Below are 25,355 nucleotides of genomic sequence, written 5' to 3' on the forward strand. Positions count from 1 at the left end.
CACTCCTTGGTCTAAGATTCATTCAAAACCGAACGTATTTTGGCCTTCTTTCTAATATCATGGCCTGTAGGTGTGGCTTGAGGAAATGCTAAGCTAAGTTTCTTAGTTTTTATCCCGATATCTATAAGATACACTTCTGTTTTTGTCCGGCAGTGTAGAATACTAGCATTTGAGTCTCATATCCACACGCTCGGGTCAGCTCCTGAGCTCTTGTCAGCAGCAGGGGAGCTGTGTGGGGCTGGCAGAGGTGGCCGGGCGGGGCGAGTTCAAGCCCGCCCTGTGACGTGTGGACCCCACAGGCATTGAAGAAGGACCCTGTCATAAACAAAAAGTTTGGATGTAAATAGTTAGAAACTAAGCTGTACTTTAATTTTTTAAATCAAGAATGAACAGGAGAAGCAAGAAGAATCTTCTGCATTCAGTAAAAATGATGTTGAAAATAGTTTTTTCTGAGATTTAGTGCCAGGAAAATGTTTCTGTGTGATGAAAAGCTGGTGTACACCCTCTTCATCAAACAATGAGAAAAGATGATACAGCTCCCGTATAGCTGGTGCCTCTTATCTCCAAAGCAGTTTCAGATGTAAACAGGTTAGAATCACAAATGTTGGAGTTTGTATTTCAGAGGTAATGGGGTCTAAATTATAATTTTTAAAATATTCTGAAATTAAACAATTATAAAATGAAGCCATAGTACACAGTTGTCATAAAACATGCTGCTATGCATTTAAGTGTTGATGTTTCATTTACAGATGAACCAGAAAAGATTTGTTAACCAAATATACAAGACAGGAGAATATACCCACTGGCATAGCCGGATTAACTGCTTTCCTGAGAATCCTACAGTTATTGGAACATATTTTTCTCTTAAAATGTCATCAACTTAACTTTGAAGAGCTAGAGGATGTTTTCAACTGTACAGATGGTATTAAACTCCAAAAACCAAGAAATGAAAAGTTTAGACCCTTTTTGGGGAAAGACTAGTAAATTTGCAAACATGGTGAGTAAACAGAGCACTGAGCTATATAATCTCACATTCAAGAGAATGTGAGTGAAAAAATGAGAAGTAGCAAGACGACATTCATTAACCTGAAAGGTACATTTCTCATAGAACTTTTCATTATAAATAACCAGGAAGATAATATTCCCCAGAGGTTCATGTGCTTAGAATTGTGTCATTTTTTTTTTAATTAGAGGGAAGTTCCTGGTGCATTATAAAGGCATCATTTGCTTTTACCTCAGTTTTCCTTAGGTGAGCTTTTTATTCCCCACAAACAAATAAAAAGGAATCTCCCTCAAGGGTGATTTGAGGGGCCCTGAGGCCCCAAATTTCATCCCTTGAAGCTGTCAAAGGATGAGTGACTCACCAATCACAAGTTTCTCAGATCAATCTGGGTGTTTTTAAAGCCACTTGTTATTTTCTATTCTGTTTTAAAGAGTACAAAGACTACTCTGTGTGAAACTCTCTTTTCTGTCACTTTTTCTCAACCTCAAGGAAGAATTGTAAGACAGGAAATTATATCACAGCAGATCGGTGTTCCCCTTTTAGGAAGAACTTACACTCAGGGTATTACTCAAACCATTTCTACACTCAAGGGCAAAATATTTGCAGTGTACCCTGGGAGTTGCTCCCCTCACTGCTTTGAACACTGTGATTGAAAACTTTATGCACTTTGGATGCATGTAAATGAATTTAAAGGTCAAATTGATGTAAAGTAATTTTGTGATGACTGATTTATTTGGGGGGAAAGTTAAGTACTTCGCTAGGTATTTAGTTACAGAATGGAAAAGGTGGTGAAAAATTACTGGTGGGAAGACAGGGTAGAATGATGTTGAAAAGTGTGTTTTTAGTTAATGCAGAAAATACATAAGATAGAATGAAAACAACATGTAAATTATTCATTTTTAGGTTTACTTATTGATAAGTAAGAATCTATTTAGAGTTGTTTAAAGTGCATGGCTGCGAACAAAGATTCAGAACCCAGTTCTTGTCCTTTACCTCTGAAGCCAAAGGATTGGATGACTTCCGCTTTTCTGTCACGCGGGTGGGAGGACTTTGCGGGTGGGGGGCAGGGGGCGGGACGTGGGGGCAGGGGGCGGGGCGTGGATGGGGCAGTGGGCGGGGCGTGGGGGCAGTGGGCGGGGTGTGGATGGGGGCAGTGGGCGGGGCGTGGGGGCAGTGGGCGGGGTGTGGATGGGGCAGTGGGCGGGGCGTGGGGCAGCGGGGCAGGTCCGTCCTGGCAGAGCTGTTCTGGTGCAGCCTGGCAGCCTTCCCGACACAGGCGGTTGCGTTGGCGACAAGGGCAGGGGTGATAGTATGAGTCTGCCGTGGGGGAGGGATGGAAGGGGCCCTTGCGAGCGCGAGGTGCTTCAGGTAGAGACGGCGGTAGCCCCGACAGGTGAGCCGAGCCCCGCATGGCGGGGTCCAGGCTTCCCTCGGCATCACCAGTTTCCCACGGCCCGCGCTGACGGAAAGGAAAGCAGGGACGCTCGAGTTCAGACGCCGAGACCCCGGCTGCTTAGAGGGGAGCCGCGTGTCTGCCTGCTCGAGGCCTCTTCCCTTTCCAGGGCTGGCATCAGGGGCCCCGCAGGACTGCTGACCGAGCCTTCTGGCCCGAGGTCGGGCCCTGCGCTGGACGCCCTGAGCCCCAGTGATCCCTCACATATTGCACAAGGCCCTGTGTTTTGAGGTAATTTAAAACCTTATTAATCCGGGCCCCATTGAGTCAGGATTTGAGCAATTCCAGACGCAGGCTTGTTAAAACTCACCGTAACGGTCGTGAGAAAAGGTTCCACTAAGCAAATGCATAGCGCAAACGCGATCGTGGCAGGAATGCTCCGACTCCTTAGCGCGGGGCTTTGTTTATAAGTGGTCCTAAGTACTCCTTAAGTCCTTCAGAGGCCCTCACTCAGGTATAAACTATCTGCTCGCTTACTGCAAACCACTCTTATCTAGTTATTACATCTGTGGATTGATACTGGCTAAGATTTTACTAGTTTAATTCCAGTTGCTGTATTTTATAGACGGTTTTCAGCAGCTAATGTCAAACATCAGCTCAAATAATTGTCCAAAGAGCAGCATTAAATCCAAATACCAGAAACCCATTTAGAACTTGCTGAAAGCCAGGCTCCATCTCTGTGTCCCTCGCTCTTCTACCCACAGTCCATATTTCCGTCAGCCCCGCCCTCTCCCTGCCACTGTGGAAATGTCAGTGGATGCCTGGCTCAGGGGATCTATTCCTGCTTCCTGACTCACTGAGCCGGAGTCTGGAGCTTCCGTGTCAGCCTTGAGGCGCGGTGATGGTTGGAGAGCCTCAGCCAGTGACAGTGTGGGACCAGACCCAGAGTGGGGAGTCCTTCCGTCAAGTCTTCAGTGTCCAGCAGCTCAGAGGCTGTCAGAGTTCCCCGGGGTAATATCTTCTGTCATTTGGAAGGACTTAAAATGGGACAAATGTTAATTTTTTTTTTTTTTTTTAAACCACAGTGCTGTACATCATGAAGGATCTTAGTTCCCCAGCCAGGGATTGAACCCACACCCCCTGCTTTGGAAGCTTGGAGTCTTTTTTTAACATTAAAAAATCATTTATTTTCCACTCTGCTGGGCCTCTCTTGCTGCGCTCGGGCTTCTCTGGTTTCGGGAGCTTCTCTCTCGTAGATTCTCTCAGGGGTGGCTTCTGTTGTTGCAGAGCTCAGGCGCGAGGGCTCAGGCTTCCGTCTTCGTGGGACACAGGCCGAGGTGCCCCTTGGCATGTGGGGTTTTGTGGACCAGGGATCAAGCCTGTGTCCCCTGCAATGGCAAGCGGATTCTTAACCGCTGAACCCCCAGGGGCGTCCCAAGAGAAACGTTAATGTAAACGCTGGTTGATTTTTCTGTTTCTAGTGCTTGCTGACCCAAGCGTGTCAGCATCAGCTCAGCGTGTCCTCTGTCACTGTCCTAGACTTCTAGTGCCACAGACGCACGTGGTGGGGCCTGTGTGATTGATCTGAATCCTGGCACATGAGCTCATCAATGCTACCATCTTGGGCGAGTCCTGGGGCTCTCTGACCCACGGGAGCCCCCTGGATAAAAGGTGCTGTGGACTTGACCTTGGTGCTGAGTCAGAGGGAGGTGCGTGTGGTCCTGCAGGAACCAGGCGCTTACCTCCTGCTCTGTGAGTATCCGTAGACGAAGGTGCGGTGCGGAGCTGGACTGTGCGCTGTAGTTCTGTATCCAGAAGTTCACACAATGGAAGTGATGGCGAATACAGACCGGAGAGGAGACGCTGCTTCAGGGGAGGAAAAGGCTCCGCGATCTTGCGGTCTGTGGGTGATGAAAGGGGCCTGTGGTGACGCTCATGGGAATCCGCGGGGCTGCGGCGGGAAACAGGTGGAAAAGTCAACTTGGAGCCCACTGGTGGAAGGCTGTGCAAAGCTCCCTGAAGTGCGTCAGCGTCTGGGAGCCTCTGAGGGGTCTTGAATGAATTAAGCCAGGGGCCGGGCAGAGACGAGGGGCAGGTGAACCACTGGTTAGACCGGAGGACCTCAGAGAGAGGCACAGAGATTCATAACCAGTTTAAACACTAGCAAATAAATTGTCCTGCTCTTAAAATATCTATACCAAAATATTAAGTTATTAATGCGTATCTGACAGCCTTTCATTTTGTGTGTGGGCACAGAAAGAGCCGCTGGGTTCCCTCCTGACCTGTCGTGTCTGTGGCTAGAACCGTGTGTCCTTGCGCTGGCCCAGCTGGGCTCCAAGTCCAGTGACACGCATGCGTGTTCCTCGCGCTGTCGATTTGGGAGGTGTCTCTGCCGGAGCCCTGCGGCCGCGGTTCCTGAAGACCTGGAGCCTGCATGAGCGGTGGCTCTGCTGGCAGGGTGGGGCCGAGCCTCGCTCCTTCCTCTGCTGCCCCGGGAGCCCCGGGACGCCCCCGCTCCTTCGTTCAGTCCCTCTGCACCGAGGGAGTCAGGTGCATCCGGCGGAGAGCTCTGCCCACCCCCACCCCCCCCACCTCTCCTGTCCCCCCTGTTGGGTCTGGTCCCAGGAGCCTTCCAAGCCCTTGCCTCTCGTCCACTCCAGCCAGGGAGCCTGTGCCCTCCGTCTGCCCAGAGACATCCCATGTCCTGTCTCCCCACACCCCAGCTCCCCTGTTTCTCTCCCTCTCTCCCTCCCTCTCCACTCCCTTCATTGATGTGTTTCGAGGACTTTATCTTTCAAATTCTGTGACATACAGAAACCCCCCAGTACAGCTGTAGTGTCTAATTCTGTTACATTCCTGACTTTCACTTTATATGTTTGGAAGCTGGAATGTTGCTTTGTGTTGACATCTCCTCTTTTCCTAGCCTACTATAAAAGAACTGTACAAAGTGTCCTTTCATGCTATTTTCTGGAATTACTCTTTATTTGACGTTAGTATTACCACTTTTACTTTATTTTTATTAGCATTTGTTCATGCCTTTTTTCAATCTTTTTCATTCATGTTTCGGGTTTAGATGTCTTGAAAATAACTTCTAATTAAGCTTTTTAAAATACTTTTAAAGAACCTTTGAGTCTTGATAGGAAGGTTCAAGGCATTCACATCTATTTTAATTATTGATCTGTTTCCTGATTTGTCCTAATCCCTGCCATTGTATTTTATTTTTTTTAAATTATCACTTTTTCCCTTTATTTCTTTCCTTCTGTTTCTGATGCCTCTCATTTATCTAATTTTCTTTAAGCTATAGTCCACCCCAAGCTGTTCTGAAGGTCTGCATTCCAACTGTACTTTGCTGGTTGTTTCTCATAAGAATATTTGAAACTATGAATTCCAAGAATTTAATAGTATCTGCATGTTACTGCATCTTTGCCAAGGATGAAAGGAAATCTTGTGCATGCTTTTTTCTTATCTCCTCTTTCCTACTTGAATCCTAGGGTTTTTTTTTTTTTTTTTAAGAAATAATCTATATTTTAAATACTGGGTCAGATTTTTTTATTATATCTTTTTTATTTTACTATCTTTCTGAGCAATTGCGGTTAATTCCACAACTGCATTATTGGACAGGGTTTGGGCTAATTAAGATTTTTATTATCTTCATAGTTTGCCACTCATTGCTTGCATTATTCATAATCATTATTTTCTCTGAAGTACATCCTCAGGTAATATTTTTCCTGAGAAGAATGCGTTGGCATGCTTTCCAGGTCTTTTCATTAAGAAAAATGGTTTTCTTTTATCTTCACGGTTAGTGTGGCGTCTTGTTTCAGCTCTGGGGTTGTGGTCCTCTCCCTCAGGTTTGTTGGGTTCTCCCTCATCTGTGTTTGGCATTTAGGATCATCTCCGCTCCCCCCGGGTTTCCTCCTTCCCTGCCCTCCTCTGCTCCTGCTGGGGGCTCATGGAGACTTTCTCCTTGTTTTTGCACTGAGAACCCCCAGGTCTGGGGTCCGTGGTCAGCACCCGCGGCCGGGTGCTCAGAGGGTCTCCCTGACCCAGCGATGGCTGCAGCTCCTCCCGCTCAGCTCGCAGCTGGGGCGCCCCCAACTGTCACGGTTGCGTTTCCCCTGTGTGCGCACCACTATTCCTGCTGTTCGGGGAGATTATCGAGTTGGAACTCACACCAAGACTTTGGTTGTCTTCAGTGTTTTGTTAGGTCACATATCCCCGCTGGGCACCTCAGCTGAGCGGCTGTGTTTCCACGTCCCTCACACTTTCCGGGCCCTCCGTTTCTCTGTGTGTTTTCACGGGGCTCCGTCCTGCGTGGAGGTGACACGAGCTCCCTGAGCTGCTGCTCTGGGGCCCGCCCCTTCTGAGGTGGGTGCTCCGCCCCCCGCAGGGTGCCGCGCGCTCCTTATGGAGCGGGGTGTGAAGCCACCAGTGCGCTGGCTGCAGAGACCCCACAGCGCCCGGCTCTCCTCCTCTCCCAGGGGCCTCCGCCCAGCAAATGGCCAGTGGGAGCAAGCTCCGCAGGGGTTCACAGGCCAAAAGGGGGGCCCTCCCCTCCCAGGTGCCTGGGAACGAAGCAGAGAGCCCGCCTCTTCTAGGAAGACCCAGGGGGTGGGTGCCGAGGGGACTGTGACTTGTGCCCGAGATGGAGGTCCGGGGGTGATGCCGCCTCACATGCTCAGGGAGTCGGCAGCTTCTCGCGGCCCTTCCTCGGGCCCAGGAGCAGCCTCTGGACCAGCCTTGTCCTCTCTGGGCGCTTCCCCCCTCTACCCTGTAGTGGACTCTCCCCAGCCGTCAGAGCAGACAGGCAGGAAGAGGGGAGGGGTCGTCAGGTGTGAGCACCAGCCTGCTGGGGTACTGTGGGCGCCTCTTCCCAAGCTCAGGGTTGGGGACATTGCAGGAATTACTGGGGAACTGGTGCAGCTTCCAGAAAGGCTGGCGTCTCACTCCTTGGTGGGAGGTCTGCTTAGCGAGTGTGGCAGAAATGCTTGATTTGTCCCTCAGCTCCCTTTTTCTCCTTCTCAGGGATACAGTTCTGAAGTTTTGTCTGAGTGTATCGTCTTCTATAATAATTACATTCCCAGCTCCCTTTATAATTTGTTTGTGCATGTGACTGCCTTCTATGAAATTACTTTCAAATAGACATGACATCTGCTACAGTCTATAAAATGTGTGTGTGTGTGTGTGTGTGTGTGTGTGTGTGTGTGTGTGTACACAGAGGGGAATGGGAAGAATCTTCTTGGTGGGAGGGTGGATGTGGTAGTAGGAATCTTGGCAGCCATTTTGGACTAGGGCTTGGAAGCATTATGATGTGGATAGCAGAGCCATGGAGAGAACTGGCATCCTTAGTAATTGTGGGGCTACCAGGCCTTTCTCTCTACAGGCAGACTTATACAAGGGGAGGGGGAACTTTCAACTTGTGTCAGCTTCTCTTTTTGAGCTTTTCTTTCACTTTGATGTGAGCCCAGTCCCAGCTGATGGAAGCAGTCATTTGGAGCAGGGAGGAGGAGAACTGGAGAAATGGCAGAAAGGGCAGCTGCGAGTAGCCCTCTCTTGCTGGTCTGCAAGGCTGGGCCCCAGCGGGGACCCTGGCAGTGAGACCCCATGGGGAGGAAGCCTGTCACAGAGAGGTCTGCCCAGAGCCTGATTTCTCTCACTGGGTGCTGGGCAGAGGTACTGATGCCCCCTGCCCAGGTCCCCTGAAGAATTCATGCCCACAAATTATGCCAGAACCAGCTTCTGTCCATCCACCACCTGATGACCCAGCTGGTTGTTGGGTGAAAGAGTGGAGATGAGGAAGAAGCTGGAAGCTATGGCTCCAGGCAGTTAAGCAGCAAATGACATAGGATGACTTCACGGTGATCGCTTCTTCACAGGGGCAGTCCTCCATGCCTCTGAGCATGCAATCTCCCCCTGCGCCTTCCCTGTCTGTCCAGCGAGGGGGATGTCCTCCCCGCCTGTCATCGAGGACAGGCCATTGGCCCTGGCTCACCTCAGTGCCTCGGCTCCTTGACGGCCTGGCTCCTCGGGCCTATTTATTCACTCCCTCCCTTGCAAGTGTTTGGATTACAGAGGCAGTGCCTCATTCATCTTTCTGTCCCCAAACTCTGCTCTGTGCCCAGGCCTGGAAGTGTGCCCTCCGTGTTTGCCGAAGAGTAATTTTTGCTTTGCTTTGTTGATGCTTTGTGAAAATTATAAGCTACAATATGGAATATAGTGCATAATTTCCCTCATGGGAAGACCAGAATTATTCCCTCCTTTTTAAAACTGAATCCGTGTGTTTTTTAGCTGTATTCTGAATCAAACAGGCTTGTGTGAAAACTAGGCCACTGTTTTCAATCCTACACCTATGGGGAAATACGTTCCGAATGGTGGAAACGGCCTAAATATATACTGCCATAGGCAAGCGGATTCTAAATCACAGCCAGCCTGTTTTTAGAAAAAGGGAAGCATCGTCCCGGTATTAAATTGCAGAGAAAAACAAGGGCACCAGTTCTGTGTGTCTCGCTTGTGGTTGCAGGAAGCACTAATGTGAAGGCGCGCTCGGGGGGCGTTGGTGGTAGTTTGGTTTTTTCCCGTATATTATTATTTTTCCCCTCGTGTTAATCCAAGCTCCACTACTTACCGACTGTGACCTAGGCAAGCTCCTTAATTGCCCTGAGTCTCATTTCTTCCAGATGTAAACTAGATATAATAGTAGTTTCTGACTCATAGATGACTGAGCGCTGGAAAAGCTGTGGCCCCCGGGTCTCTCCCAGCCGAGCAGCTGGGGCTCTGCGTGTCTGTCCTGGGGTCTCTCCCAGCCGCCTGCTGGGGCTCCGCGTGTCTGTCCCGGGGCTCTCCCAGCCGCCTGTTGGGGGTCCGTGTGTCTGTCCCGGGGCTCGCCCCTGTGCTCAGGGAGCCTCCCTGGCGTCCTTGGTGCCACGGCCTGCTCCTCCCTGCACACCTCTCATCCCTGGGGGGTGAGTCTGTGGGTCTTCCTTCTTCGTATTGTCTGTCCCCTTCTCCCATCACTGGAGAGTGAGCCCCGCGAGGGCAGAGCTCTTTGCTTGTTTCGTTTGTGTCTTTGGCGCCTGGAACCTCGAGAGTTGCTCTGTGATACTTAGCTGAATAAGCAATAAGAGGACTTAAAGTGGATCGGATGCTAGTTTTGCAAATAGCATGACTCAGTGTATCTGCAGCAAAAAGTGAAAGTAAAATAAAATGTGATAAACTTGCCTGTCAGAGAGACACTACAACTTTCAGTGGATTTTGCGTTTTGAGGGTGTTTTATCTGGACGTATTAATACGTAGAAAAGAATGAAAACCAGGTGAAGGCAGGTTTTAAACATTCCGTTCCCACATTCTCTCCCCTTCTTCCGCTTGACACAAGTGAGGGGAATGGATGGGCTCTCCTTGCACATCTTTGTACCCGACTCCCTGGCGGTTTCCCGAGTCCCCGCTCTGCGTCTCTGCGTCCACGCCGCAGTGACGACGCTGGCCGGCCGCGCCGGCCTGTGCTGCGCGAGCAGCGGCCCCGGGCGCCGCGCGTCCCTCGTGGAGGGCGGTGTTGGTTCGGGCAGCAGCGCGGCCTCAGGCTCGGCCCTGGTCTCCTGTGCTCCCAGAGAAGGGGCTCAGTGTCGCCCCCGTGAGGCGGGGCCGCTGCTTCTCCACGCCCCCACCCCGCCCCTCACTCTCAAACCCCGTGTGGTCTGAACCTGGCACTTGGGCGGCGTGGTTTGGAGACGACCCTGGAAGATGAATCGCTCTTACCCAGTCTCCCCAACAGCCGCCCGGGTCATTAAATGAACGGCAGTGAGGGGAGCGACAGGTAAAGCTCAGGCCAGACTCAAGTTTCCTGTGGGGTCAGAACCCGGGTGCTTTGCAGGGTCTTCACGTAGCCGTTGTCTTTTCTGTGAGTTCGAAACCTTTGTGAAGAAGCTTGGGGATAAGCTGATGTTAGACCGCCGTGGTCGTGCTGCACTGCGTCCTCATGAACTTAGTTCACCTGGCTTTGCTGCTTAATTAGTAATGTGTGCTTTGCTCTCTTTAAGGCAGTGAAAGACTAGCTTCATAGGGAGACTGTTGGCACTTCTGCAGACGGAAGGCCAGGGTCGCTGAAGGTGGCGAGTTTAGCAGCTCCCAGGCTGCAGTGTCTGGCATCACGGGAGGTGCCCTTGCTCAGGCTGGACTTGCCCAGACCGTGCTGGCACTTCCCGGGCAGTTAATCTCCAGGGCACCTGTAACATTTCAGAGAGAAAGAGCAGGTACCAACATCTCATCTTACTCAGAGAGCTCCCAGGGAAGGTCATTTTCTCAGACGTTTTTAAGAACACAAAGAACATCATTTGCAGATTACCTATGATTTAAGACCTGTCTTACTGTAATAAATCTTAGAGGAAAGTGATGTTCCTTTGAATAACAGAAATGCTGAAACTTGATATCATTGGCACTCACTAGTTTTCTAGGTCATCCACTTTTCAAGCCGTCATAAATATGCCTGAGCTTTCTGCATCCAGACACAAAGTAGTTCTGCTCGGAATAAAGCCGTGCGTGCACCCCGGGCCACCTGCACACGCTGATTCACCCTGCTTTCACCATGGCAGGCTCACGGCGGCAACCTCAGGCTGCCTCCTGACTCCGGAGGACCTGGTTTGTTTCCAGCTCTGGTTCCCTTGTCCATCACCCTTCCCCACCTCTCTCCCTCTCTTCACTGCATCTTTGTGTTTTGGGGTGACATTCCTGGCTCTGTGCTAGCTATTGAAGATGGAAGAAACCCGAGTCTCACAAAATGTACCCATTCTTTTGGTGTGTACTTTTGCTGTGATATTTCTAGGTGTCTTTTCTAAACACTTTGCCTGTCTTCAGTCGTCATAGTTTCGATTTCTTTGACTGCTTATTTCCAGTATTTTCAGTCTTTTTCACTCTGTTATTGTTTCATTTTGCCTGTTTTCAAAAATTATTTCCTGTTTTTAGCTGATGTTATTAATTGTTTGGTCTCTTTGAGATATATATGAAGTCAACATTAAAGAGATATTAAGGGGAACTATTTAAGGTCATTTTCAGAATGTGCTATTATTTTCATTTCCTCTGGTGTAAATTCTCTCTTCAATTGTAGATCTTGTTGGTTCTCTCTTTAGCATGAGTAAATAATTATTTTTGAATTATTTAAACTAACGTGTTTGAAGTTCATCTGAACGGTGTGAGGAGCCATTCTACTTCTAGAAGAATGTGGCCTGATTAGATTTTACATTTTGGGAAGATCACTCAGGTAGCACGGAAGATGGAGTTTAGAAAGCCCAGACCGGAGGCTGGGAGATGTGTTTGGAACGTTGCGTCTGTGCAAAGGTCATGACGAGAGACCCAGGGTGTGCGGTGGTGGACTCAGCAAGGATGTCAGGGTCACGAGGGGCAGCTGCATTGTGCTGGGCGGGGTGCCCAGGCTGCCCGGACGCCCTTCACCTTCAAGGCCAGCACTTTCCTGCCGCACCTCTGGCCACGTTACTCACTGGCTGCTTGGAACAGAAGGTGGAGCCTGTGTTTCCCTTGCTTCCACTGACCATCATGTCAGTCAAGAGGAGGGTTGTGTGGTGTCCTCAGATACACAGAGGAATAAGCCTGGAAGGGACTTTATGTGGGAGAAAGAGACTGAGGCTTAGGTTACTGACAGCAAGGAGGAGAGCCTCGAGTTTATCACTCGCCGTCGGCACCTTCTGTGTCACTTTCTCCGCATTTGTCATCACCCATCACACACCCAGAGGCGTCTGCACCTTACCCAAGGAAGCTACTATCACAGCAAGTTGCATTTCCTTCTTCTGAGAACTCACGCGTTCATTCTAGTTCTTTCTTTCCCTGCTCAACTCTGACTTGGATGCAGTTATTTCCTGCATTTGCTCTGAAATCAGTGTCCTCTTGGTCTCAGGTGTCTGTTGGCCTGACGTGCTGTGTGCGGCCATCTGCCTCCCACCCCAGCCTCCTGGCTCTGCTCGGCCACTCAGCTCACAGGGCCCAGGGGGACAGACGTCGGTCTGCAGTTCAGCAAGCACCACACTGGGCAGTGTTCAAAAGAGTGAGACATGCATCCTGCCCAGCGTGACCTTTGTTTTCCTGTGAAATCTAACTTTTGTACCACGCAGCAGTTTCAATGTGGGAAAAAAACCATGAAAATGCAGTGGTTTTTTTTTTCCACATTTTGAAAGTGTATGGCTAATACCTGCTTATGCACTTTTTTGTTATAGAAAATTCTACTTTTAAAATGCCATTTAATAGCACTAAGCACATACTAAAAGCGTGAACAGCAGCAGTGCTGTCGTTAATGATGTTTTCCTCCTAGAGACTGCACGTCGCTGCATTGCCTTAGTCTTATGTTTGCATCAGGTTTTCACATCATTTTGTTCCTGTGGGAATGACTCCTGTTTAGAATGGACACTGGGATTTAGAGAAAAGCATTCACGGAGGAAGGAGCGATTTCGATGTCCCTGTCCTTTCTGAGGAGATGTGCCATGTTTGGTGGTATTGGAATACTTGGCTCTTTCTTATTCATGTCCTTACGGAATATCACTCTGCCCTGGGCATGATGGAGAGCAGGATGGAGGCGTGTCCCTGCCCCTAAGACCGTGGTTTCTCTTACGCACAACCTGCTTCTCAAGAGCGTGGGTTGCTCCACAGGGAGCACGTTAAGCAGATTGTTTTTCAAAACCGCTCAGTTGCAGACGGACTTCTGTTTTGTTAATTTAGTGCCTAATCAGACTTCAGTGAAGGGTGTGCCCCTTCACAGCCCCTTCAGGTCTTCTCAAGCCTAACTAGCGGGTTTATAATCTTTCTATTCATATCCTCTATTATTTAACAGAGCCTGAGTCACTGCACCCGCTTCCTGCTAAGAGTTCACAATGGGAAGAAATCTCGCCCTCCTGAGCCCTCTGCCCATGTGACAGCTGGTCTGTGTCCTCTAGACTCTCTCGAACTCTCTGCGTCCAGAAGACGCTCCTGGAGGGTGGTGACCGCGAGGCCTCCCCACGCGCGGGTGGGGGTCACTGCTTTCTGTTCTGCATCTCTGCCCTTTGCGGTGAGACGGCTCCTTTTCTGTTTCTCGGCCCCAAACCGAAGCCGAGATCTGTGGGGATTCGGGGTCTGAGGGTGTGGCTACTGTCCCTTTTCTCTCTCTCTCGCATCTTAAATGCACGGCCTCCACGGTCCAGTTTTCAGTGTCCTGACGTGTTTTGTGCATTTCCCCCAATGGCTTAGTGTATTATTTCTCCTAAAATTGATACACTGTATGCTTACGTTCTGCTTTTGGAAGAAAAAGCACCTCAAGAGAAATGGAGGCAAAAAGGACAGACACTGTGTGTGCCCACATGCCGCGCTGCTGCTGTGGCCTGTCTTGAGATGGGACCCTCGGACGCCCCACTTGCTTGGGGCTAAATCTCCCTGAGCTGTTAGTTTCCTGCCAGGAGCTCTGGCTCCTCTTCATCTTAATGAAACTCTCTTCCCTCACAGGACGGGACCCACGTTCCTGCAGCTGAGCACCCTGTAGCTTCTCAGGCCCACCTAGCGTTCCCAGCAGTTCCCGTGTTGTGGTTGCTGTCCTGATGGTCTGTGGACTGAGGAACAATTAGCTGTTGGGATGCAAAGGGAAGTGCTGAATTCCCACTTCAGCGTGTAGTAGTGGCCGCTCCAGCTGTCATGGCAGAGGCTGGAAGAGAGAGGGATGCTTCATGCGAAGAGTGGACGCCGTTCCGGCCCTCCTGTGCCCTACCAGGAGCTGCTCGGACTTGGTCTGTGCCGAGGGCTCCCCGAGTCCCCGCTGCCTGCGTGGTGGCGGGAGGCCTCTGGACTGTCTTCAACAGACAGTTTAATCCCTTGCTTAAGTGTTTACGGCTCTTGGCTGAGTCTCTCTGATGCAGATAATCCCTCCAGTCACTCCCAGGCCTCCTGGCCCGGGGTTTCAGGGCAGTCAGAGCCTTCGTGTGTGTGTGATCAGAGTGGTGCAGAGACTGAAGCTGTGAACTTTATCAGCGAGGGCTCAGAGCTACATCGGTCATTCACTTTTTGATTATCTGTCCAAAAGCAGTGTCACATTAACACCTGAGTACAGCTATGTGGTTTTGGGACTTAGTCACCGAGGTCAGGAGTCTGCCGTGATTCAGACCATAGAATAATCGAAGATGCAGCGATGTGCCGTGAGGTTGTGTGCGTCAGGCCCCGACGTGGTGGGTGGGGCTTGTTCATGGAGGGGGTGTGGGTTCTGAGAGACTGGGCCGAGATTCTGATTAGTCAGTGTTTCTGTTCATCTTCACGGATAAAAAGTGGAATCGGGAGAGAAGATGAAACTTGTCCTTCGTCTGCTCCACAAACGATTTCGTGTCTGCCGTGTGCTGAGCGGATGGGTGGGACGTGGGGTCCCCATGCGGGCAGTGGGCAGACGGCTCTCGTGGGATTGGAGTTGTCAGGCGCACGATGCCTGGGGCGGTTGTCTTGTCCAAACTCCACGAATGTCGACTTGGAATATTTTTTTAAAAACCTAAAGGGAAAGGTTCCCCACTCCAGTATTCTGACCTGCAGAATTCCAAGGATGTGTAGTCCATGGGGTCGCAAAGAGTCAGACATGACTGAGCGATTCTCACTTTCAATGGAAACTGCGTTGGGTGTGCAGACTTGCACAGAGATGTCCCCTTTGTTTAGTCTGGGTAGAATGTTCCACGCTGACGGACTGATAACCTTATGATTGTTAGATGTTTCAAATTATCATTATAAATGTTTTTGAATAAAAATATAATTGCAGTGAAATAAGGAAAAGATCATATAAAACTGGGCTTGTGAGTGTCAGGAGGTTCTGGTCTAGAGGCACAGAGAGCCAAGGCCAGGAGCGAGTCCATAGCACAAAGCCTGGTTGAAACGACGCCCCTCCTCTGTTCTGGTGCCATCGCTGGCTCCCCAGTGCCCCCTGAGCAAGACTGCACCGCGGCCTCCCCCAGCATGGCCCGCCTCTGTCCCCGGCTTTTCCCACCTGAGCTGGAGCCTCCTGGTTCCCAGCACGGCCAGGGTGACCGTCTGGTCTTTGCTCATGCTGACGCCCCATCAGGGGGCCTCCCACCACATCTCCGCTGGCTCACGTGGGCGTCTCCTCCCTGAGCCTTCTCTCCTCTGTCCATGTCCTCTCCCCTTCTCTGAGTTTCTGGCTCCCTACCCTCCGTGGTGCCCAGACCCTGTAGCCGTCTCAGCCCCACCCCCTCTCAGTTCCCGTGGCCTCAGCCTTGGGGTCCCTTCACTCCCCTCGCTGTTCTGCACCTGGAGGCTGGTGGGGGGACTCCTTCACCTTTGCATGCCCTGCACTCAGGACAGGGTGCCCTGCTGCTCGGGGTGGACACCCCATAAACAGCGCTGCCCCTTACCCCAGATCGGCCAGGAAGCCCCTCTGCCAGGCTGCATCGCCCATGTGGGCCAGGCCCCTGCTGTCCCGCCGCCCTGCTCTGATCTCCTCTCATCCCAGCTGTGAGGAGGTGGCTGCCCACCAAGCGCCATGTCCGTGGAGATGGGTGTTTTATTGTTGCTCTCCTTGATTAATCATCGCACTTGCAGATTCCAGCTCCGAGGAGGCGTGGCAGCGGGCGGCTGCCTGTGTGGTCCCGCGTCTCCCAGAGGCGGAGGCGGCGCCCGGGGCCCGGCTGCCTCTTCCCACACAGAGTTCTCCTGCAGCAGCAGCCTCTGAGGGTCTGAGGTGACATCTGTACTCAGGAAATGCTGGCTCTTACCTTGAGATTTCAGAAATCAAGTTTGCTTCCTGCGTAAAGTCCACTCCCTTATTAACTGTACGCTCAGGTCACTTCAGACCCCCCGCCACCCTTCAGGTTCTCACTGATGAGAAAACAGGAAACACAGGCACACACAGACAAGGCTCCTGTCCTGGGGGCTCCGGGCCACTAGGCCGTGGGCAACTTGGGCCCTGAGGTCAGAGGTGACGCCAGGAGGAGACACCGCCTGGGAGGGGTGTGAGGGTGGTGGGACCGCCGACCTTCCTGGCCCTGCATGGTGTGAGCCCTGTGCCGAAAGCCGGGCCCAGTCTGGTGAGGACGCTTCCAGAATCCGCGCTCACGTGTTGCGAAGTCGTGCGGGGTGAGAGCAGGCCTCCGGCGCCTCCATCTGGGTCCCCACAGTGCTCTGGGCAGGAGGCTCCGATTTCTGCCCCTCTCTGAATGAGGATAACTCTGGGATATGCGTTTATATCTTTGAATGTTGATCAGAGCAATCTGCTCTATATTTGAACTTATGTTTCCTATTTTCCTTTGACTTGAAGCGCCCTGGGTCCCGGCGGCCCTGCCGCTGTCCTGATGTGCCTGACACATCACGACCTGGTGAGCGTGTCGGGGGCGGCAAGGTCTTCCTTCACTCACCTGCTTCCCACCTGCAGCCCCAGACGCTCCTCTGCTCTGAGCTCTGCATCTTTGTGCAGCGGGACCGTGCAGCCTTTTGTTGTAACTGTTATGCTGAAGTTTTGAAATTGACAAGAGTTTCGTGTATCTTACTCTTTGAAATTGTACCTGTTTCAGTAAGATTAGGTTATCAACCTTCTTCCATCTTCTGATAGCCCATGTTTTCTCGTAGTCTTTGTGGTCTTATTTGCTATTTCTGTGTTCGACATTTAAATCTCAATGGCTGTCTTCATTCATCCACCCAACACTGACACAAGCCATGTTTCAGGCCCAGGGCTCCTGCTTAACACAAGGAAACTCTGCCCTCAGGAGCCTCGTTTTAATGGAGAAGCTGGACAGTGAGTGAAGGCTGGGTGAATGGAGTGGAGGGCCTCTGGGCTTTGTGGGCGGAGAGGAGGGCAGGGCAGGCCCCTGGGACGGGGCACATTGCGTTCAGCGTGAGGCTGACCGTGTGCGTGCCTGTGAGCACACACACCGGGACAGTGATTTGCAGACGATGGTTTTTATTAGTTTAGGAGATTTTAATATAAGGTTAATTTATTTATTGTATTTACAGTTACTTGAAGAAAATAGCACGTCGGTCACGTTTATTCTTAAATAAAGCATGTGAGAGCCGCAGAGTGCTGAATGAGTCCCTAACACCCTCTTCTCCAAAGCCCGTCAGCTCCACACGCGTCAGCATCACGCTGTATGCAGTGTGTCTCATAATTAAAGATACATGTGTTGTTGTTTAGTTGTTAAACCACGACTGACTCTTTGCAACCCCATGGACTGTAGCCCTCCAGGCTCCTCTGTCCATGGAATCCTCCAGGCAAGAATACTGGAGAGGCCTGCCGTTTCCTTCTCCAGGGGATCTTCCCAACCCAGGGACTGAACGCACATCTCTTGCATTGGCAAGAGGGTTCTTTTACCACTGAGCCACCTGAGAAGCCTATATTATATGTATAGAAGGTACTAAAAAGTCATGCTTGTAGCTTAATTAAAAATAGAAGCTAAAACAGTTCTTTCCCATGTTCCCAAACTTCTCTGTGCATAAAAATTAAATGGGGCTCATTGGAAATGTGGGTTCCCTGCCACCCCCCACCCAGAGCTTGGCCCACTGAACCCTTCCAGGACGCCCGGCGCCCAGCGGTCCTGCGGGGCAGAGGCTCGAGTTCTGAGGAGCCCAGCCCCAGGGACCTGAGCCTGGAGTTAGGAGGCAGTGAGTGTGGTCCAGGCATTCCCCGTGTCACCACAGGGAATTGGTACCGCTTTCTTAAGGTATTTTTCCATCCACAAGACGTTAGAAACAGATGACATCCACGCTGTTACTCTGCTGCTGGAAAATAACATTTTCCCACAAACAGAACCCTTCCAAGTAGCAGCTGCAGCCTGTCACCTCTGAGGGTCTTTGCTGCAGGTCTGCACTAACATGGCTGCATTGGCACCTGCTGTTTCCAGATCTCGTTTGACCTGGCGGAGTACACGGCTGACGTGGATGGCGTGGGCACCTTGCGGCTCCTGGACGCGGTGAAGACCTGTGGCCTTATCAACTCGGTGCGGTTCTACCAAGCCTCGACGAGCGAGCTCTACGGGAAGGTGCAGGAGATACCCCAGAAGGAGACCACGCCTTTCTACCCGCGCTCTCCTTACGGTGAGAACGCGAGACCCAGTCCTGCCCGGGGGCTGGCGTCACGTGGTGGGCGGTAGCTGGGCAGACGGACCAAGGGGCGTGACTTGCCAGCCAGGCACCTGTGCGCAGGCAGGGTCCTTGGGGTGAAATCGCTGTCTCACTGCACCCTCCAGACAAAGCGCTGAGACGGAAGTTGCTTCCTGCAAGATTCTTTGTACTGGACTGTGTGGGTCGTGCTAAAATGATATCTCTGGTGTTATTCCATTTTTCAGTTTAAATTCTCCCTGAGCTCAAACCCGTAAGTGAAAGTGTTAGTCGCTGAGTAGTGTCTGACTCTTTGTGACCCCGTGGACTGTAGCCTGCCAGCCTCCTGTCCATGGGATTCTCCAGGCAAGAATACTGGAGTGGGTTACCTTTCCCTTCTCCAGGGGGTCTTCCTGACCCAGGGATCGATCTGGATCTCCTGCATTGCAGGTGAATTCTTTGCCATCTGAGCCACCAGGGAAACCCTAAAACAGATAGACAAATCTATTGCGTCTAATATATTTATGAAAAGAATATCACAGAAGACTTTAGTGATAAACTGTAAAGCAGCTAGAATACCAAGATCCACGTTTTTCAGTTACTAATTCCTTGAAACAAAGAAAAAGGGGGCGAGGCCCCGGAAAGGTCAGTCTGCTCTGCGGCACACACTGCAGGTGAGTTAGCTTGTGAAGGAAGGGGCTGCGGCTGTTACAGAAGGAAGAAGCTCTGAAGTGCTTCCTTGTTTCATGACTAACTGGCAAAGGAACCTTTATTTTGTCCTTGGCTTTTGATTCATTTTTTCCCTATCTTGATACATTGTGAACTGTAAATTTTGCAAGTTGTTACATGTTTGAGTGAAAATCTGTTTTACAGTAAGACACTCTTTGATTTGCTTTTAAAAATTTATTCCAACAGGGGCAGCAAAGCTCTACGCCTACTGGATTGTGGTGAATTTCCGGGAGGCGTACAACCTGTTTGCAGTGAATGGCATCCTCTTCAACCACGAGAGCCCCCGGAGAGGTCAGTACAGGTGCCGATGGGAGGAGAGCGCCTGGCTCCACTCAGGGACGTGTGTGTGTGTGTGTGTGTGTGTGTGTGCGCGCGTGCATGTGTAAGCACATGCGTGCATGGGCTCTACACATGTGCCATGCAGACTGGGGCCGTTTCACATCTGTTTTTAATGATGCGAGTGTCAGAAGCGGTAGATGAAGACATGCAAATCTAGCTTTAATTACCTATTAGCTGTGTTAGGGGTTTTGTTCAGCATGGAGCTGAACAGTGTCCCGGGTTTACCATTTCCATTGGAAGGGCTCACCACGCATGTGTGAACCCGAGAGTCAGGTGGTGTCCTTGGAACATGAGGGGCCGGGCGGGAACCAGGGCTTCTTCCCCACGTCACTGTCGCTCTGAAGCCTCCACCTGTGGTCTCCCCTTTCTCACTTTGAATCAGTTGTGCACTCAATGTTCCTTCCTTACATTACATTTAACAAGCACCCAGACATTTCTGTGCTTCTGGAGTGTGCCTTAAGGTGCATTTGAAATCACTGCTTTAGAATCTTTATTTATTTTCTTTTTCAGAAAATCATATTTGTTTGCATTGGCTTATTGCCTTTTTGTGGTTGTCTTTGAGACTGCGAGCAACATGCCAAGTCTCCTTTTCCAAATATTAGGTTTTAAATAAGAAAATGTGTACTCCTTTCATTATTTCTGGTTTACTAAAGCATGAGAAATCTTTAACAAAACATGTACACCTACAAAGTGAAAGTCATCTGTTTAATCTAGTTCTAAGAAGTTTTATTAAATTTCACTATCATTTAGGATTTTAGCTTGCAAATGAATGAGAAATCCAGCGTTGTAAGTTGTTTCATGTCCAAAAATTAGTAATGCTTATAACTTGGTCAATGAAATTTTATGTGACTGTGTAGCCACGTAATTAAACCAGCAAGTCATGAGGAAAGATTAAAGTGACGTTTATACTGGTATGTTTAGTGGCAATACATTTTAATTTTATAATTGCTTAAGTTAAAAATTCCCACGATGGACTGCTGGAGCATAAGAATCCGGCTGCCGCCGCTGATACTAAAGGGAGAGCCAGTGAACAGGCTCAGCGGTGTGGGGCATCCTGAGTAGCCGGGAGAGGGGGCGCCTGGCCATCCCCGCCTCTGGAGCGGGTTGGGGTGCTGGGGACCGACCGTCCAGCCTCCCAGTCACACACATGTCAATGCGTCTTGTCTTCTGTGCTACCCCCCTCAAATTTTCCACTGGCAGAAAAAGAAAACTCAATTGTTGGAGGTTAGGTTAGGATAGGGAAAAACATTCTTAGTTGTAGAATAAGTAGCTTTACATTTAAATATAAATCCCACCTCAGTCCTCTCTGCGCATGCCTGCCAATGAGAACTGTTTGTCTTCATGGATGTTAGTGACTGTTTAAAAACTTTTATTTTTAAAAGGAATGTTTATTTTTTTAAATGTATTTATTTTTTATTAAGGTATGGTTGATTCATAATGTTGTATTGGTTTCAGGTGTACAATTAAATGATTTATATATAATGTAACTGAATATATATATATGTATGTGTACACACACAGAAAGCATGGATAGAGACGATGTGGTAGATATATACAATTGAATATTACTCCGCTGTAAGAAGGAACAAAATCATGCCATTTGCAGCAACACGGATGGGCTTGGAGATGATCACAGAGTGAAGTGAGTCAGAGACAAACACCATATGATGTCACTTAGATGCAGAATCTTTAAACGTTACAAGTGAACTTACTTACAGAACAGCAGCAGACTTACAGACATAGAAAACAAACTGTGGTTACCAGTGGAGAAAGGCTGGGGGAGGAATGGATCATGAATTTAGGAAGATCACATACACCCTACTACACAAAGAGCGGATTAACAAGAAGGACCTGCTGTATAGCACACACTCACTCATTTTGTAATAATTTATACGGGAAAAGAATCTCTGTGTGTGTGTGTGTGTTTAAAGGCTGTTCTCCATTTGCAGTTACTGTAAAACCTTGGTTCTATTCCCTGCACTGTACAGTGCATCCTTCTAGCTTATTTATTTTGTGCAAAGTTGTTTGTAGGAAAGGATTCAGAAGATCCTCTCTGGTATACCTTAGTAAACACACAGAGTTCCTCTTTAATTGCCTGTCGTTTGTACGCCTGCGATACTCTAGTGCTTCGAGTTTATTTTCTTAAGCAGCTTGAGCACGTGTGTGTCCCTCAGTCCTTCCGCCCTGTCATCTCTGGGCCACTTTTGTTTCGCTGGTGCAGTGGTAAATCTCAGTGTCAGCGAAGGTACAGCATCACAAAGGCCCTATTAAGTAGAGCCGAAACGGAGGCTACTTTCTGCTTTTTCTCTAACAGAAGCTAATTGACAAGGCCCTTTTTGACTGCTTGCATAACATTCCATGAGAATCTCAGACTTCTAAGAAGTAAGGAAAAGGTATTTTTCATATAGAGATATTCTGGACCAGAGGTTGGTCAGCTCTGGCTGGTGTGCTCCATCCTGCCCACCTGCTTGGGTTTGTAAGTGAAGGGTCACAGGAGCCCTGCCATGCCCAGGAATCACACATTATCGGTGGCTGCATCCACAGTGGAGGCCTGGGGCCTGCAAAGCCCTGAGAGTTGACTATATGACCCTTTAAGAAAACATCTGCTGTTCCCCCACTTTCCACCCCCCTGGAACAGCTGAAGCCTCAAAAGTAAGAAACATTCAACTGTGTATAATACGGGCTTCTCCCAAGGCAGCAAGGTGGTTTTACAGAAAGGCTTCCAACAAACATGAGTGCCGCGTGAGTCAGTGGTTAACCCGCCTGGAGCAGGATTCCTGCAGCGTGTTGTCAGCTGGGCGCAGAGAGGCCCCCAGGCGACCCGACATCGGGGCTGGTCCCAGCTGGTCCTGCCGGGCAGGCGGCCGCTGGCTTCACCTGCACTGCGTGTCTTTGCTCCCTTGCAGTCCTGGTGGTTCTCTGGAAGGATGCTTACTTCCTCACGTGGTGAGCTCACAGTAGCTCTGAAGGTAGTTGGGGTGGTTCTGATTGGCCCAGAAGTGACCGCTCAGAGTCCCCGATCTGGTGGAGACACCCATGACCAGGGGCGGCCTGTTTGCCCGGCCAGCCCCCTGCTCGCTCTTCAGAGATGTTGGTGAGAAGTGGCAGCTCAGAGCCCCTGATCTGGTGGAGATACCCGTGATCAGAGGCGGCCTGTCTGCCCGGCTAGCCCCCTGCTTGCTCTTCGGAGATGCAGGTGGCTCATGCTCCAGGTTTGCTTTTAAGAAAGCGGAGGCCCTTGAGTAGCATTTACAGCAAATTAACAGTGATTGGTAGTTTACTATCTAGCATTGTATGTCCATAAAGGGATGAAAATGTATCATCGTGTGTTCGTATTATATAATGATATTCACAGATATCAACATAGTGCTTTTACTCATAAGCACTCAGCTCTTTAAAGTAAAAAATGGACTATTCTTTTTAAATTGAGTTGCTTTACTTCGTGGAGAAATTGCACAAAACTGGACATGCACCTGGAAACCTTTTACTTCTCTTGTTTCTCTAAACTTGAGCTGCTTCATCTGTTTTACTTACATGTTTCTACATGTGCGTAAATACACGCGGTGTCCCGTTTGCAGAACAGAATGTGGCAGCGGTGCTGCCTTTCCTTTGAAGATACAGGTTTGTATGTTCTCTCTTTAGGAAACAAAGGCTGTGCTATTGTCTAGAACTGTTACATTTCTGTGAGGAGAATGTCATGTGCAAAGAACCTTTTTGTTTCCGTTGCTGTTTCTTTGGAAAGCTGATCAGTTAGAGACTGACATCACGGAGCTGTTAGCTATAGCAATTAGATTATGTGAAAAATGCTGAGAAATTTTAAAATTACTTTAAAGTAGCTTGTGAAAAGAAAGTAGCTTCTTTTCCAATATATTGGTTATCATGATAAAATACGAGACTGTTCTATAGATTAGAACATTGAAAGCATGCCTACTAGGAAGGTCATTGTACCCATGAGCTGCTTTTGCTGCAGCCGACATGTTCAGTTAATACTCTAAAGATACTTGTAGAGATATTTTGACAGACTTGTTAAACTTAGACATTAACTTTCTGTGTATGTAGTAATTCATACACACTTCTATTTTTTAAGATTTCTTAATTTAAAAGTACATAGTAGCCCATGAGGTGATCCTCTTTCTCTGAAAGCGGTTTTAGGGGACGACCAATGGCCGCCCACCTGTGTGTGCCCTCCCCAGAGGCGCTCAGAATCTGTGAGGAGAAGGAGTGGAGTCTTTTCGTCCCATTTGTCTCATCAGTGAAGTGGAAGTAGCACGAGGGTGAGGCGTTTGCGGTCTCGGCACTGACTGATGTCCGTGCGAGGCTGGCACAGCCCTGGGGATGGAGGGTCGACCTACACGTTGCTTGTACCTGTGGAAGTCGCACGTGGTGATGCTTTGGAGTTGGCATGGGAGCAGGTCACCCCCAGGAGCAGAGCTGGGCTTCACGATGGAACGGAGCAATGGCTCGTGTCTTTGGTGAAAGACGTGAATTCTTCTGGTTAAATGCAGTGTGCCTTTCAGATGTTTAGCAGAAATGATCATAATGAAACATTAGTTTTATGGCAGTAAAATACAAATGTGATTTAAAGTAAAAAGCTGACCTTGAGTATGACCAAGAGCTGGCCAGGAGAAAAAGCAGAGCTTATACAAAATACGTTACAATCCCCCGTGACAGTGTGCGGCAGTAAAGCACCTTAAATACACCCATGATTAGCAGTTCGACTCCGCAAATGCATGGTGTCCAGCGACTGCTTAGGAGTAGAGGCTTTTTTAGATGCTATGGCACATGCCTCTAAACATGGGCTTCGTAAGAAACCATATATATCAGTCTAAACACAGTATTCACCTGACTGGGAGACTCCGGAAGGTTCATGAACTTGTGGTTTTAAGGTTTAGACTTGAGCTTTTTTTTTTTTTTGCCAAGTATTTTGCTTCTTAAAATGTCTAACTGTATTAACATAAGTTAATCTTCAGATTTTTTAAAACTATAATTGCGAGAATTAACTACCCAAATCATGGTAAAATTTTCGACAGTTTTCCCCTTTATTTTTCTAAAGATTGTTCTTTATTCATTGCTGTAAATATAAGATTAACTCTTCAGACTAGAGGTTCTCCACTGGGATGGGGAGCAAGGTGGGGAAAATGTGACCTGCCCCCAGAGGACATGTGATCCACCTGAAGACGTTTTTGGTTCTCACCCCTGGAGGGTGGGGTGCTGAGGGCAGGGATGCTCCTAAACAGCCCACAAGCACAGGTGCCCCATGGACGAGAGTCCCTCAGTTGATTGTCAGTCATGCTGAGGGTGACAGCCCCAGAGGTTGTCACCATATCTAGATGAATGTCTTCTCTAAGACCAGCATCTTTTTCTTTATGTATCACTTTTACTTTGTGGTAAATCCTTCCTAGAGCTTAGCAAATGTTCACCTAAACACAGGAGAAAAGAAATCTGATTTAAATAGTTCCCCGTGAGACTGTTTAGGCCTTAGGTCTCCTGGAGGTCAGGCCTGAGTCAGGGAAGCCTGAGGACAGAGCAGTCAGCGTCTTCACGGCTCTTCTGATCAGCTGGGGATGAGCTCTCCCTGCAGAGGGGCCCACTGTCCACAGCCCGCATCCAGGGTGGCTCCATTGCCCTCCCTCCATGTCCAAAGTACATGAGCATTTGTATCTTTCGTTGTAAATTAGAGCTGGAGCACAGCTTTTCTTTGGGAACAAACTGTGGGTCCATGTCCGAGCCCATCCCTCAGTGCACAGGGCCACAGTAACATTTCTGGAGAGGTTCCCGAAGTGTGAGAGTTTTCCTTTGAAATGATTCAAACCCACAGCTATTTAGTGCTCTAGGGGATGAGAGGATGCA

The 25,355-nt window shown here is 49.4% G+C and overlaps 1 protein-coding gene across 2 annotated transcripts in view; it reads left to right on the top strand.

Annotated features, from left to right (window-relative positions):
- GMDS (GDP-mannose 4,6-dehydratase) overlaps positions 1-25,355 on the top strand; it is a 425,568-nt gene that overhangs the window by 162,848 nt on the left and 237,365 nt on the right. For both annotated transcript variants that reach the window (XM_043908677.1, XM_043908678.1), the window contains exons 5-6: positions 18,242-18,434; positions 19,353-19,457. In XM_043908677.1, coding sequence (XP_043764612.1) covers positions 18,242-18,434; positions 19,353-19,457 — 298 coding nt within the window. The remainder of the gene's footprint in view (positions 1-18,241; positions 18,435-19,352; positions 19,458-25,355) is intronic.

Source organism: Cervus elaphus, chromosome 7, assembly GCF_910594005.1.
Source record: "Cervus elaphus chromosome 7, mCerEla1.1, whole genome shotgun sequence".
NCBI lineage: Eukaryota > Metazoa > Chordata > Mammalia > Artiodactyla > Cervidae > Cervus > Cervus elaphus.